This window comes from Euleptes europaea, chromosome 9, assembly GCF_029931775.1.
Source record: "Euleptes europaea isolate rEulEur1 chromosome 9, rEulEur1.hap1, whole genome shotgun sequence".
NCBI classification, from domain to species: Eukaryota; Metazoa; Chordata; class Lepidosauria; order Squamata; family Sphaerodactylidae; genus Euleptes; species Euleptes europaea.
In genome coordinates this window covers 92,298,961-92,314,357 of record NC_079320.1, presented here as the reverse complement: position 1 = coordinate 92,314,357, position 15,397 = coordinate 92,298,961, and the positions used below count along the sequence as shown (strand labels likewise).

The 15,397-nt window shown below is 46.4% G+C and overlaps 1 protein-coding gene across 1 annotated transcript in view; it reads right to left on the bottom strand.

The window, feature by feature from the left end:
- ROPN1L (rhophilin associated tail protein 1 like) overlaps window positions 1-8,854 on the bottom strand; it is a 42,238-nt gene extending 33,384 nt beyond the window's left edge. Inside the window, exon 1 of the mRNA XM_056855670.1 lies at window positions 8,724-8,854. Within this exon, the coding sequence (XP_056711648.1) occupies window positions 8,724-8,854 (131 nt within the window). The remainder of the gene's footprint in view (window positions 1-8,723) is intronic.
- Between the last annotated feature and the right edge of the window lie 6,543 nt (window positions 8,855-15,397).

Genomic DNA, 15,397 nt, shown 5'->3' with positions numbered 1-15,397 from the left:
GGAAGCCAATGAAGGTGGGTCAAGACTGGGGTTATATGGTCCTTACGACCCACTCCCGTCAACATCTTGACCAACTGAAGTTTGTGAACACTCAAATGCAGCCTCAAAAAGAGCGCACTGCAGTAATCTAATCTAGATGTAACAGGGGCATGCGCCACACTGGCCTGATCTTTTCTGCCCAGGAAAGGCCGCAGCTGGCTAACTAATTGAAGCTGGTCGAAGGCACTCCTGGCCATCGCTGCCCCCTACTTATCCATGTGAGGTTTCTCATTGTCCCGACAATACTCCAATAATTCCAGGCACTCAGTATTTGTTCAGAAGTAACCAAGGATTTATTGTATTTCCACAGGACATTCAAAAAACTCATGGCTCTTGGAACAGCATAAAGACTTTAATGAGCATACATTCCAGTGGTGTCCAGTTATAGCCGGCCAAGTTCCCATCCCCCTTAGGTCCAGGTGGAGGCTTATCTCTCCTCAAGGTTGCTCTTCTGTTTTGCTGTGTGAATTCGTCATACCCTCCCCCTACACACACACGCAGCTCCACATTCCCAACTCCACTCGGGATTCAGGTTACAGATCTGGTTACCACACCACTACATCCTTATATACAACCTTATATACATGATGACAAGTACTGAAAACAAACAATCCTGACAATCCAGGTGATTAGGCAGATTCATGGAAGAGAGGTCCATCAGTGGTCACTAAAGGGCAACTCCACATTCCGAGGCAGTCAACCTCTAAAGACTAGTGGCCAGGAGGCAGCATCAGGGAAGGGCCTCGGCCGCTACGCCCAGTTGTTGGACCTCCAGAGGAACAAGTTAGCCACTGTGTGAGACAGGATGCTGCACTAGATGGACCACTGATCTGATCCAGCAGGGCTCTTCCTATGTTCTTGTGTTCTCACAGTCCAAAGGCCAAGGGACTGGACAGCAGTCCTCCAGCATGACCTTTTGAAACCTGCCCTCCAGGTACAGCAGGAACCACTGCAGAACAGTGCCTCCCCACTCCAGACCAGACAGGCACTCCACGGGGATGCCATGACGAATGGAATCAAAAGCCACTAAGAAGTCTGGGACAACCAAGAGAGATGCGCTCCATCTCCCAGTGAAAGTCATCCTCCAGGGTGACCAAAGTTGTTTCAGTGCCACAACTAGGCCTGAAACCAGACTGGAAGGGACCTAAGCAATTTGCCTCATCCAGGAAGGCCTGGAGTTGTCTAGAATTATAGAGTTGGAAGGGACAACCAGGGTCATCAAGTCCAATCCCCTGCAAAATGCAGGAAATTCACAACTACCTCCCCCCCACCCCACATCTAGTGACCAGAAGATGGCCTGCAAGCTCAAAAAGGTTGGGGACCTCTTGAGCAGACACAATGGTGGCAGAAATGTGTTGCTTTTCTGCTGCCATCACCACCTTGGAGTGTGCTTTAAAATGAGTTTTTGTCCACGTCCTGTTGGATTTGGCCCAAGTCTTCCTCAACTGTTGCTCTAGCCGTGTCCCTTGTCTTTTCATCGCCTGCAGCCTCTCAGTAAACCAGGAGGCTACCTGGGCTCTAATACCTGAGAGAGGATGCCTGGAAGCCATTGTGTCATCTACCTGGGTAATTTCCTCATCCCTGATGTCAACCAGAGCATCAACAGGAACACCAACCATATCCTGTTGGATTTGGCCCAAGTCTTCCTCAACTGTTGCTCTAGCCATGTCCCTTGTCTTTTCATCGCCTGCAGCCTCTCAGTAAACCAGGAGGCTACCTGGGCTCTAACACCTGAGAGAGGATGCCTGGAAGCCATTGTGTCATCTACCTGGGTAATTTCCTCATCCCTGAAGTCAACCAGAGCATCAATAGGAACACCAACCATATCAACAGGAAAATGCTAAGAGCCATCAGAAAGCCACTGGGATCCACCTGGCTCAGGGAGCAGATCATCTTAATAAATCCCCCATCCCTGCAGTGTCCTGGTTTCCCTGTAAGTCTATACCCAAGCACGTAGTAATTCATCTATGACAAATACCATATTTTTCGCTCCATAAGACGCACTTTTTCCCTCCTCAAATTTGAGGGGAAATGTCTGTGCGTCTTATGGCGCGAATGTGCGCACAGAGCAGGCTGGGCACGCTGGAATGACGCGAGCCGGCTCTGTGCGTCCCGTTCCAGGGCGCCCAGCCGGCTTGGTGCGTTCCAGCGCGAGCCGGCTTTCCCTGCCTCGACGGCCAGCTGGCAGGCGGGTGGGGCGCACAGAGCCGGCTGGGCACGCTGGAACGATGCGAGCTGGCTCTGTGCGCCCTGCCTGCCTCCCACCTGGCCGTCGGGGCGGGGAACGCAGGCTCGCGCCGTCCCGACGCGCACATGCCCAGCCGGCATTCGCTCCATAAGACAAGTTTTTAGAGGAGGAAAACAAGATTTTTTCTTGTTTTCCTCCTCTAAAAACTAGGTGCGTCTTATGGAGCGGTGCGTCCTATGGAGCGAAAAATACGGTAACCATAATCAATTCCTTCACCCTCAGATTACATTCCTCCCGCCCAGAACGAAAGACTAGATCAAGAATGTGACCTGCAATGTCTAGGACAACCTCAGGATGAACATTCAAGTCCCCTAGGACAACCAGCCCAAGGGTCCTCAACACCACCCCTGAAAGCTGCTGTGTCAGCTCAGGTAGAGAGAATGTTAGGCAGCAAGATGGGCAGTATACTCACAATTCCAGTCCTGTCTCTCCATCCCAACGTTAGGTAAACAGCCTAAAAACCGGTAGCATCCTGGATGGGCAATGTGCTCGGGGAGCAGAATCCTTATAGACTCCAACAACAACACCTCCCAACCCGCCAGACCTATGTTGACGTATCACCAAGTACCTTGCAGGGCACAACTGGAAGAGGTTAACCCCTCCCCCCAGCCAAGTCTCAGTGATACATGCCAGGTCAGCCCCCTTGTCCAGGATTAAATCCTGGTCGGCTGCTGTTTTGCCTCTGTCTGTGTGAGAGCCAGCATGGTGTAGTGCAAACTCATTAGTCAAAAGAGCCAAATATCAACACTACAACGATTGAGATTTCTTTTGAGAGCCAAATTTCTTAAATTTAAACTATATAGGTAGGTACACTGTTTATTAATTTAATAAACTTTAACCAAAGTTTTAAGTCTTAATTAAACTATAGGTACACTGGGGGGAGATGCTAGGGTTGCCAGGTCTCCAGCCACCACCTGGAGGTTAAGAAAATTACAGCATAGGCTCAATTTCCAAAAATGTTTTATAATAATGCAAAAAACTCATAGCTCAGCAAGATATATTTATAACTCAGAAACACAAGTATTTTAAAGGTTAATTCACCAGCATAATCAAAAAACCGGTTACCGCACCGGTAATGTGTAGCCCCTGGCCCGTCCCAAAAGTAACATAAAGGGTATGAGACCCACAGTTCTAAATTCAAACGGAATTCAACCGGAATAACTTATTCCAAATCCAAAGGAAATAGTCCAACAAACTTGTTTCAAGAAGAATCGGCATGCAAAGGTAACGTGCGCCATCAGGGAGGGCAAAATCCAAGAGTTCCAGATAGGAAAATTCCAACAAAACGACACTTCCGGATTTGTGTTCGTTTCGCGTATAAGCTTCATCAGTTGTTAGTGTAATTCCTCTAGCTTCATAAACATTTTTACAGGGTTCATAGACCTCATAAGGGGTTCACAGACCTCTAGAAAATAGTCAGAAAGTTGTCAGAAAAATTATTATTATTAAGCCCAATACTAAAAGATGCAAATCATAATACATGTCATAGACTTAGTTCAAAGGCACTCACCACAAAAGACCAGCAGACCTGACACGTGTCTTACATTCTCTGAAGGCTGGTATACAAATTACATTGGATGGAACTTAAATCACAGCTGTATACTAATCATGTTATTAAATACTTCAGGTTTATAGATGATCTGTTCTGCATCATTGACTCTGAATCTTCTTATGAGTCAATATTAGAATGTCTCAATTCTTTAAGTCCCCATTTAAAATTCACCGGTCATATGGATAAACAGGAGATCCCTTTCCTTGATGTGGTGGTCTTTAGGACCCATAAGAACACAATTGCAGTCAAACCATATCGGAAGCCGACTGACGTGGGTGCGGGGTTGCACTTCTCCTCCCACCATCCCTTACATTTGAGACGGAATCTTCCGTTTAGCCAACTTCTCAGAATTAGGAGGAATTCTACCTTTTCTCAGGATTTTGATACAGCTGCTCAAGACTTATTCCGTACTCTCAAAGATAGGGGTTATGATGAAGACACACTAAACATGGCAAGGGTTAAGGTTGAACAGAAAGGTAGAGATAGTTTGTTACATCCTAATATGTCCCCGGCAAGAAAGACTACTGGCATTTTTTCATCTTTAGAATTTACCCACATGACTCATGAAATTAAACGGATTATATACAAGCACTGGCACGTTTTGTTCAACGTACCAGGCTGTTCTGAAAAACCTGTTTTTGGACTAAGAAAAACCAAGTCCCTTCGCAATTTTTTAATAAAAACTGATCGGGGCATAAATACACAAGGAGTTAACATCCGGGGACACTACAAGTGTGGCGCCTGTGCGGTATGCCGTTTCAGTCTACCCATTAAAGAGGTGAGTGCCTCTGGCTCTAATTTTAAGTACACACTGTCGGGCTTTACCAACTGTTCTTCAAAAAATATTATTTATGCAATTATTTGCCCGTGTTTAAAAATGTACGTTGGTTCAACGACACGCCCCCTTAGGATACGGATCAGTGAGCATAGGGCAAGAGTACGCGCTAAGGTCCTTGAAGCCCCCCTCACGAATCACTACTTGGAGCATGGACACTCTGACAATGACATTTTATTTTTTGGAATTTGGCAGTATAAACAACGTCCTTTTCATCAGGAGGACGTTATTAAAATTCTCCATCAACAGGAATTGAGGTACATTTACTTATTTAAAACACTATCCCCTACAGGACTGAATAATGAGTTTGATATGTCCAGTTTTCTTTAAGATGGTAATTGGTTTCAGCTGCTTAGCACTAATGATTAGAAAATTGTGATTTAAGTTCCATCCAATGTAATTTGTATACCAGCCTTCAGAGAATGTAAGACACGTGTCAGGTCTGCTGGTCTTTTGTGGTGAGTGCCTTTGAACTAAGTCTATGACATGTATTATGATTTGCATCTTTTAGTATTGGGCTTAATAATAATAATTTTTCTGACAACTTTCTGACTATTTTCTAGAGGTCTGTGAACCCCTTATGAGGTCTATGAACCCTGTAAAAATGTTTATGAAGCTAGAGGAATTACACTAACAACTGATGAAGCTTATACGCGAAACGAACACAAATCCGGAAGTGTCGTTTTGTTGGAATTTTCCTATCTGGAACTCTTGGATTTTGCCCTCCCTGACGGCGCACGTTACCTTTGCATGCCGATTCTTCTTGAAACAAGTTTGTTGGACTATTTCCTTTGGATTTGGAATAAGTTATTCCGGTTGAATTCCGTTTGAATTTAGAACTGTGGGTCTCATACCCTTTATGTTACTTTTGGGACGGGCCAGGGGCTACACATTACCGGTGCGGTAACCGGTTTTTTGATTATGCTGGTGAATTAACCTTTAAAATACTTGTGTTTCTGAGTTATAAATATATCTTGCTGAGCTATGAGTTTTTTGCATTATTATAAAACATTTTTGGAAATTGAGCCTATGCTGTAATTTTCTTAACTATTGTTGTTTCAGCATATAGTACCACCTGGAGGTTGGCAACCCTAGTAGAGGAAGGGAGGTGGGAGGGATGGAGAAAGGAAAAAAGGAACTGGGAAAGGAAAGAGAATGAAGGAACTGGGGAAGGAAGGAAGTAAAAAAGGGGGAGGGGTGGAGAAAGGAAGGAAGGAAGGAAGGAAGGAAGGAAGGAAGGAAGGAAGGAAGGAAGGAAGGAAGGAAGGAAGGAAGGAAGGAAGGAAGGAAGGAAGGAAGGAAGGAAGAAAGAAAGAAAGAAAGAAAGAAAGAAAGAAAGAAAGAAAGAAAGAAAGAAAGAAAGAAAGAACTGGGAAAGGAAAGAGAAGGAAGGAACTGGGGAAGAAAGGATGAAAGGGAGGAAGGATGGAAGGAAGGAAGGAAGGAAGGAAGAAAGAGTGGGGGAGGGACAGAGAAAAAAGAGGAAGGAAGGAACTGGGAAGGAAAGAGAAGGAAGCAACTGGGGAAGGAAGGATGAAAGGAAGGAAGGATGGAAGGAAGAAAGAGTGGGGGAGGGACAGAAAGAAAGAGGAAGGAAGGAACTGGGAAAGGAAAGAGAAGGAACTGGGGAAGAAAGGATGGAAGGAAGGAAGAAAGAAGAGGGGGGAGAAAGGAGAGGGGGAGGACGGCGGGGGACGGCAGGCCTTTCTCTGGCGGATGCGCGGCTGTTGAGGGGCCGCCTGGCCCTCCGCGAGCGCCCTGAAGAGGAGGCGGGTGAAAACGACCGGGGGAGAGGCGCCTGAGGAGGAGGACGATGGCAGCGGCAGCCTGGAGCTGGACTTTTGGGAGCCGCCTGAGGGGGACGAGGGGGAGAAAGGCAGCGAGGAGCTGCTGCTGGAGCCTGGAGGAGGCCCCGCCTCGTTGCTGCTGGCCTCCCTGCCACCTGTCAGCTGTTGGGGGGCGAGAGGAGGGAAGAGGAAGAAGCCAGCCGCGTGCGTGCGAGGCACGAAGTCTTCAGCCCTGCTGACACGCGCACGGTGGGGGGGGGAAGGGGTTGTGTTGGCGCTCTTCCCTGCCGCCCCCTCGAAGGCCCCTGCCAGTGGCAGCGGCACCGAGCCCAGCCCGGGGGATGACAGCAGGGGCGGCAAGGCCAGCAGCAACGAGGCCTCCAGGCTCCCGCAGCAGCTCCTCCTCGCCTCCTTCCTTCTCCTCGCCGCCTTCCTTCTCCTCGATCCCCTCAGGCAACTCCCAGGCCTTCGAGGGGGGCAGTTGCAAACCTGAATGCTCCCTGCATGCCAGACAGAAGGCTCTGGTGGGGTTTGGTGGGGCGCATTCAAACCCGGGCCTGCAAGCTGAAAGAGGCGGCCGGCCGGGGACGAAATGCTTTCCTGCTGTGCCCCGGGCCTTCCCCCCGTTCCCCTCCGTGGCTTGCCGGCAGCCTCGCGCAGGGCCAAGTCAGAGCCTGCCAGGGGCTTCCCTCCTCACGGGTGAGAGGGCGAGCAGGCCAAGGGCTGCCTTCGGAGGGGGAGAGGGGCGCATCGCCCATGCCGCCGCTCAGGGAGGGAGCTAGCAAGGTGCACCAGACCTCCCTCGCCTCTCCCCAGACAGCCTACCTGCAAAAGCCGCCAAAGGGCATGTGGAGAGAGCAGGCAGAGGAGGAGGCCGCCAGGCTGGGGGTTGTAGCCTCGGTGTCTCGCCCGGCAACTGGAGACGTGGAACAATGCGCAGCAGGAGGGAGGCCGGGCCTTCTTCCCCCTGCCGGCCTGCGTCAGCATGCTGGACGGGCCGGTTCAGGAGGGCGGCAGCGGCTCCAGGGCAAGCATGCTCATCGCCAGGTAACCTTCAACTAAGGACAAGCTATGGGGCGGGGACGGGGGGGTTGAGAAAGTGTTTTGGGGGCGGTGGAAAGAGGAGATGCCTCCCTTAGGTCGCCCTGGCAACTGCGGCCCGCCTGCGCCACGTCTCCCCTTCGACCGGGTGTGATTTCCCACTCCTCCACATGAACAGCGGAGGCTAATCTGGTGAACTGGATTTGTTTCCCCACTCCTACACACGAAGCCAGCTGGGTGACCTTGGGCTAGTCACAGCTCTCAGCCTCACTCACCTCACAGGGTGTCTGTTATGGGGAGGGGAAGGGAAGGCGATTGTAAGCCGGTTTGAGTCTCCCTTAAATGGTAGCGAAAGTCGGCATATAAAAACCAACTCTTCTGATCTGGCATTTAGCAGCAGGATTTTATAGCCTGGTGGGTTGTGTATATGGTTAGCAACATCACTTTGGCTGGAAGGAACAGCCATAAGGAACAACACCACGTAGTTGTCTGCTGTCTCTTCCACTCACTTGGCCTGCTCTTCTCTCACTACTATATTGTGAGGTACTGCCCTGTTTCTCTTTCTGTTTGCCCGTAAAAGCGGCGGTTCAGAACTGACCTTTGCTGGAATATTGGTTCAGGCGTTAGCTGAAGTGTGCTCTGTGTAGGCCTCTGCTGGAATGTCCCGCTCACTCTCCTCTCCCCGTTCCCTCCTCCTCCCTGACCTTGGCTTTCACAAGATTTTGCTAACGAGCTTCCATGTCTGTTCTCTAGCCTAGCCTGGTACTGTTATCGTTTCGTTCCCAAAACATGTAACTGACACCTGCAATGTAGTACTGTTTATAATTTTGCTCTTTTGTAATAGTAAGCACTTGCAGCTCGGACCGTGTAAGGGCCTAGTTATACCTGATGCTTCTCAATAAAGTTACCTGCTTCTGGATGGTCGTCTGAGCGAGTGATTTTATGGGAATTGCCCAGGGTGGCTGGAAAGCCTTACATATATCTTCCTCTACCCCACATCCTATGAATCATAGCAGAGTAGGATATGGGGAGAACCAATGAATCCAGTAATCAGTTCGGACAGCACTGTTTACCAATTTGGGAATCTGAACCACTTTTTCCCCAAGCAATTTACCTGGGGCTTTCAAAACTTTCACGTCCATCCATCAACCTGTTCAACAGGAAAAAGCCTTATGTGAAGACCACTAGATGAGGGCCATTGGGCTTTGGATTTATACTCACCCATAGGACCACTGCAGTATATCACGTGGCTGAGTCCTAATAGCAGCCTTAGTAAATTGTTTCATAATATTCGGCAGTTCAGGCGGCACGTGAATCTGCTGCGCACAGAACATGACATCTGGAACAGGCATGATTCTAGGTCCAGAACAAAAACAGAAAGAAAGAACTCCAGTTAGTTCTACCTGGATGATTTATGACCTCTGCATATAAATGGCTAGAAATCCGAAAAGCCACCGATGCCTTAGATAGCAGCAAAATTATTTATCACATTTGTCTCCCACTTTTTCTTCAAGGAGCTCAGGACACCATAGAAAAGGTCATCCTAATTTATGCTCACGATAATCCTTGCAGATTGCATTAGGGAGGGAGGGGTATCACAGATTAGATAGAAAAAATGTATTTTTAAAAGTTTCTGACCATGCAGCAATGGACTGGACAGAAAGACCAGACATGCTCTGTACTTCCATGAACCACACGAGTTATAACAGTTATCTTTGCTGGACCAAACTGGAGGTTCACTCGGCGCAGCGCCCGTCTCCACTTGCACAGTGTGACAAATGCTGCTTCACCACTGGATCTGTCCCTAGCATGTAACAGACGTAACTGTTTCTGAATATGGAGGACTCACGGCTAGTGATCCATAAATATTTTTAACAATTTCTTTAAACCATTTTGTGAGTGTCCATCACAATAGCCTACTATTAATATCTAATGTACATGCTCTTGCCTAGGAAAGCTCATGTAATTTTTAAGTCTTTAAAATGCCACTGTTTTCTTTCTAGATACATTCTGAGATCCTGAACATAAGAACATAAGAAAAGCCCTGCTGGATCAGGCCAAGGCCCATCAGGTCCAGCAGTCTGTTCACACAGTGGCCAACCAGGGGCGTCTAGGAAGCACCCAAGCAAGACGACTGCAGCAGCACCATCCTGCCTGTGTTCCACAGCACCCAAGATAATAGGCATGCTCCTCTGATTCTGGAGATAATAGGTACGCATCATGACTAGTATCCATTTTAACTAGTAGCCATGAATACCCCTTTCCTCCATGAACATGTCCACTCCCCTCTTAAAGCCTTCCAAGTTGGCAGCCATCACCACATTTTGGGGCAGGGAGTTCCACAATTTAACTATGCGCTGAGTGAAAAAATACTTCATGTTTTGAATCTCTCACCTTCCAGCTTCAGCAGATGACCCGTGTTCTAGTATTATGAGAAAAAGTCTCCCTGTCTACTCTCTCCAAACCATGCATAATTTTATAGACCTCTATCATGTCTCCCCTCAGCTAAACAGCCCTAAGCATTTTAACCGCTCCTCATAGGGAAGTTGCTCTAGTCCCCTAATCATTTTGGTTGCTCTTTTCTGCATCTTCTCAAGCTCTGCAATATCTTTTAGGTGTGGTGACCAGAACTGTACACAGTATTCCAAGTGTGGTCCCACCGTAGATTTGTTCAAGGGCAGTATGATATCAGCAGTTTTATTCTCAATTCCTCGTCTAATTATGGCCAGCATGGAATTTGCCTTTTTTACAGCAGCCGCACACTGGGTTGACCCTGGAGAGCTGCTGCTGGTCTGAGTAGACAGTGCTGATTTTGATGGACGTTGATGGTCTGATTCAGTATAAGGAGCCTCATATGTTCTAGCTGTATCCGAAGAAGTGAGCTGCAGCTCACAAAAGTTCATACCCTGCCAGAAATTTTGTTAGTCTTTAAGGTGCTACTGGACTCTTGCTCTTTTCTACTGGTCTCTTTCTGTGTATGATGGAAAAAGCTTTAGCTGCTGCATTTCAGACAGTAAGGGAATGCTTTTTCAATACTTCATACCTGTCTGTTCTTGCCCGATTTTCACTCTTTGTGTATAAACGCCAGAAAATTAAGTAACTGCTGTAGAAAAAACACACACGAAGAATCAATCCACTCGACTCTGCAGACTAATAAATGCATTGTCATATAAGGTTTCATGGTTTAGAACCTATTTCTTCAAATATATGGTTAAGAGCAGCAGACTCTAATCTGTTGAACCCGATTGGTTCCCCCACTCCTCCACATGAAGCCCTCTTGGGCTAACCCTGGCCTAGTCACAGTTCTCTCCGAACTCTCTCAGCCCCACCTACATCACAAGGTGTCTGTTGTGGGGAGGGGAAGGGAAGGCAATTGTAAGCCGCTTTGAGACTCCTTAAAGGTAAGAGAAAAAGCGGGTTATAAAAAACAACTCTTCTAATAAAGTAGGCTCTTGTCCACGAAAGTATACACCAAATACATTTGTTACCCTGCAGAATGTATCATCTGTTTATCAAATTTGTGCTCAAATCATATGCATTTTCTCTATCATTCTTAGAACAAATGTAATAAAGCAGTCAAATATTATCATACTGCAGATGGAGATTGAGGGTTAAGTGATAATAGCTTGCCTAAGGCCACCTTATTCTGGACAAGAGGCCACTGTTAGGACAGAATATGGAGAAACAGAATGGTTTCCAATTCCAATTCCAAAGGTGTTAGACAAGGATGTATTTTATCTCCCTACCTCTTCAATCTGTATGCAGAACATATCATTAGGAAAGCTGGATTAGATTTAGAGGAAGGTGGAGTGAAAATTGGGGGAGGAACATTTTAACAATTTGAGATATGCCGATGACACTACATTACTGGCAGAAAATAGTGAAGACTTGAAATGACTACTGCTGAAAGTTAAAAGAGAAAGTGCCAAAGCAGGACTGAAGCTGAACATCAGGAAGACAAAAGTAATGACTACAGGAGAATTACACAACTTTAAGGTTGACAATGGGGAAACAGAAATTGTTGAAGACTTTCTATTCCTTGGTTCAATCATCAACCAAAAGGGATACTGCAGCCAAGAAATCAGGAGGAGATTGAGACTGGGAAAAGCACCCATGAAGGAGCTAGAAAAGATTCTTAAGTGTAAGGATGTGTCACTGGCAACCAAGATCAGGTTAATTCATGCCATCATATTCCCTATTACTATGTATGGGTGTGAGAGCTGGACAATGAAGAAAGCTGATAGGAAGAAAGTAGATTCTTTTGAAATGTGGTGTTGGAGAAGAGTGTTACGGATACCCTGGACTGACAAAAAAACAAATCAGTGGGTTTTAGATCAAATCAAGCCTGAACTGATCCTAGAAGCTAAAATGACTCAGCTGAGGCTATCATACTTTGGTCACATTATGAGAAGACAAGTGTCACTGGAAGAGACAATCATGCTAGGAAAAGTTGAAGGCTGCAGGAAAGAGGAAGACTCAACAAGAGATGGATTGACTCTAGAAAGGAAGCCACGGCCCTCAATTTGCAAGATCTGAGCAAGGCTGTTAAGGATAGGACACTTTGGAGGACATTGATTCATAGGGTCGCCATGAGTTGGAGACAACTTGACCGCACTTAACACACACACACAAGGCCACCTAGTAAGTCAATAGTTAGGTGACATTTCCATTGTGAATGTCATAACAGGTATGCTCTTATCCCCTTGACTACATTGAACCAGATACTCCCTGCTGTGACCCTTCTGCCTTTATTTTGTTGGCATTAGTATCTACCTCTTGGCCTTTGCCCAGCCAACTTGTTCTACCAAACTCTAGGGGTTATTCCAGATGATATCTGCAGCAAAACGGAAACAAGTTGGGCAAAAGACAAGGCAGGAGCAGGCTGCTTTACATTCCTTCATTGCAGCCACGAAGGAACAATGGCTAAGTTCACCCAATGTGAACAAGCTAAGGCAAGGCAAAGGCTGGCACAATGGAAAATCCAGGGAGAAAAAGTCCCAGACAGGTACTGCCAGCTCTATGTCTGTTATTCTAAGAAAGGGGTCTGTAACCTTTTTGAGCTTGCAGGCACATCTGGAATTCTGACACGGCATGGTGGGCACAGCAACAAAATGGTTGCCACAAAAAAAGTTGCTGGAGGAGGCAGAGCCTGCTTAACATTCAATATAAATGACCAATTCTGGACCATACACGTTTCTGCCTGAATAGGCCTTCCTCAGTGGTCATAAATACAGAAACTAATTAAAACACATCTGGAAATGCACCTTACGACGTATTTTTATCTGAAAATTGAAAACCAAAGACAAAAAAGCCAAATTAATATATATCATTACTATGAATAGTGTGTATAAATAACTAATTAGAACTAACCTGGTACAGAGTGAACAATGTTTCCAGATGTTAATTGTGTACCAGGTTAGTTCTAATTGGTTATTTATGCACACTTTTTGCTAAGGCTTTTTTTTTAAGGTTTCTTAAATTTATAGTAACTTTAACTCATGGATATATTTTTGCCATCTAAATTGTGTGACCAACTATCCTTGTGGCGAGACCCACGGTTTAGGGTAAGAGTTCATATCAAGCCACACAAGATATTAGGTATATATGGCCTCCTATATGCAATGATTTTTCAAATATTTCTGGTCATAATATCGATATGAGTTATATGAATTTGGCTTTCTTTTTTGTTTCCCTTCTCTTAATAGTTTTCAAATTTTCAGATAAAAATACCTCAAAAGGTGCATTTCCGGATGTGTTTTCAATTAGTTTTTGTATTTATGACTACTGAGAAAGGCCTAAGCAGGACAAAAGGTGCATGGTCCAGTACTGGTCATTTATATTGAATGTATATCAACTGTGTATAAGAATATTGTAACAAATTTTGTAACGACTGGACTTATCATCTCAAGAGGTCTGCTGTCTACCAGGTGCATGCATCCATGATGTGACAGAAAAGATAGGAAAACTCATCAAGCCCACAGATTATTACCCCTTCTTGCTGATTCATGTGGCAACAAATGATATTGCCTGACACAGCCCAGAACGTATTAAGAGAGATTATGCGGCTCTGGGTAAGAAGGTGAAGGACCTGGGGGCACAAGTTGTTTTTTCATCAGTTCTTCCTGTCGAGGGTCATGGCTTAGTAAGGGAAAGAACAATACTACAAATTAATGACTGGCTGCGTAGATGGTGTTGTCAAGAAAGGTTTGGATTTGTGGACCATGGCTGACGCTTTCAAGATGAAGCTCTTCTATTGGGAGATGGCTTGCACCTCATGAGGGTAGGAAAAAATGTGTTTGGTGAGAGCCTTGCCAACCTGATAAAGAGGGCTTTAAACTAAATCCTATGGGAGAGCAAGAAAAGAACTTAAACCCTAGCATGACAATAACTGGAGATGAGAAAAACAGAGTTTCACTTACTGTAACTGTTGTTCATCTGGTGGATCTTCTATGCAGGCACACATTGGGACTGCGCAGGCGCAGGCCAGCCACGGATAAGATTTGTCAGCTTCTAGCAAAATCAAGAATGAGAGTGCTCCCCCTCCCCTCAGGGCATGTAGCCTTCCCGCCCAAACGGTCACATGACCCAGGGGGAGGGAGCACTCTCCCCTCCAGTTCTCCAACCTGCCACTATGGAACCAACCAACCACATGTATTACGGAGAGGTCCCACAGCGGGGAAGGAGGGATATGTGCCTGCATAGAAGATCCACCAGATGAACAACAGTTACAGTAAGTGAAACTGTTTTTCATCTGTGTGGCTTCTATGCAGTCCCACACTGGGAGAATAGCAAGCCCTGAATTCCATACAGTGGGCGCTCCAACCTGAGAGAGAGGCATCAGTGAACAAGTGGACCTGCGGGGTGGGAGATACCCTTTGAAAGGTTAGTCTCGGAGGACCATTATCCCAGAAAGGCAATAACTGTTCTGGGTACAGAGAGGCGTTTATATTGCGGGTCGATGTTAAGGCAGAATGCCCTGAGGAACCACAGTTGTAGTGGACGCATCTGCAACCGCGCAAAGGCCACTATGGCCGTGGTGGAGGACATAAGGTCCAGGAGCTTTTGAATTTTATGGGCTGTTTGGAACCGTTTCCTGGTGAACTGGGTGACCAGTTTCTGGATGGAGCGGATCCTTTGGACAGGAAGATAGGCTCTTGCAGTGACTGAGTCTAAGCGCGCACCAATAAAATCAATGGTTTTGGAGGGGGTCAAGAGTGACTTCTTGAAGTTAACCACAAGACCCAGGTCCGCTAGGACAGAAAGAACTTGCACCTGACTAACAAGGGACTGTTCGGAGACACCAACCAATAGCCAGTCATCTAAGTATGGAAAGATGACACAACCCTTGAGGGCTAGGTGTGCAACCACTGCGGACAAGCATTTAGTGAAAGGGCGGGATGCTGTAGAAAGGCCGAAGGGCAGAACGGTGTACTCATAGTGCTTTCCATTACATAAAAAATGGAGATATTGTCTGCATTTGTTATGGATAGCGATATGGAAGTATGCATCGTGCAAATCCAAAACGACGAACCACATATGCTGCTCTAGCAAGGGCAGGACCTCAGGAAGTGATAACATGCAAAACTTCCATACTTTAATGAATTCGTTAACACTCTCAGGTCCAGGATAGGGCGTTTGCTGCCCCCCTTTTTGTCGACTAGGAAGAAACGGGAGCAATAACTGCGACCTCGATCAGCAGAGGGGACCTCTTGAACAGCTCCTTTTTCCATGAGTTCCTGGACCTCCTGAAACAGTTGGGCGGGAGCCTGCAACCCAGTATGAGCAGGGAGGAGGTAGGGAGGCAGGGCTTCAAACTCTATAAAGTAACCATGCTTTATTATTTTAAGAACCCATGAATCATCAGTAATGGAAGACCAAACATCAAAATAACCAGA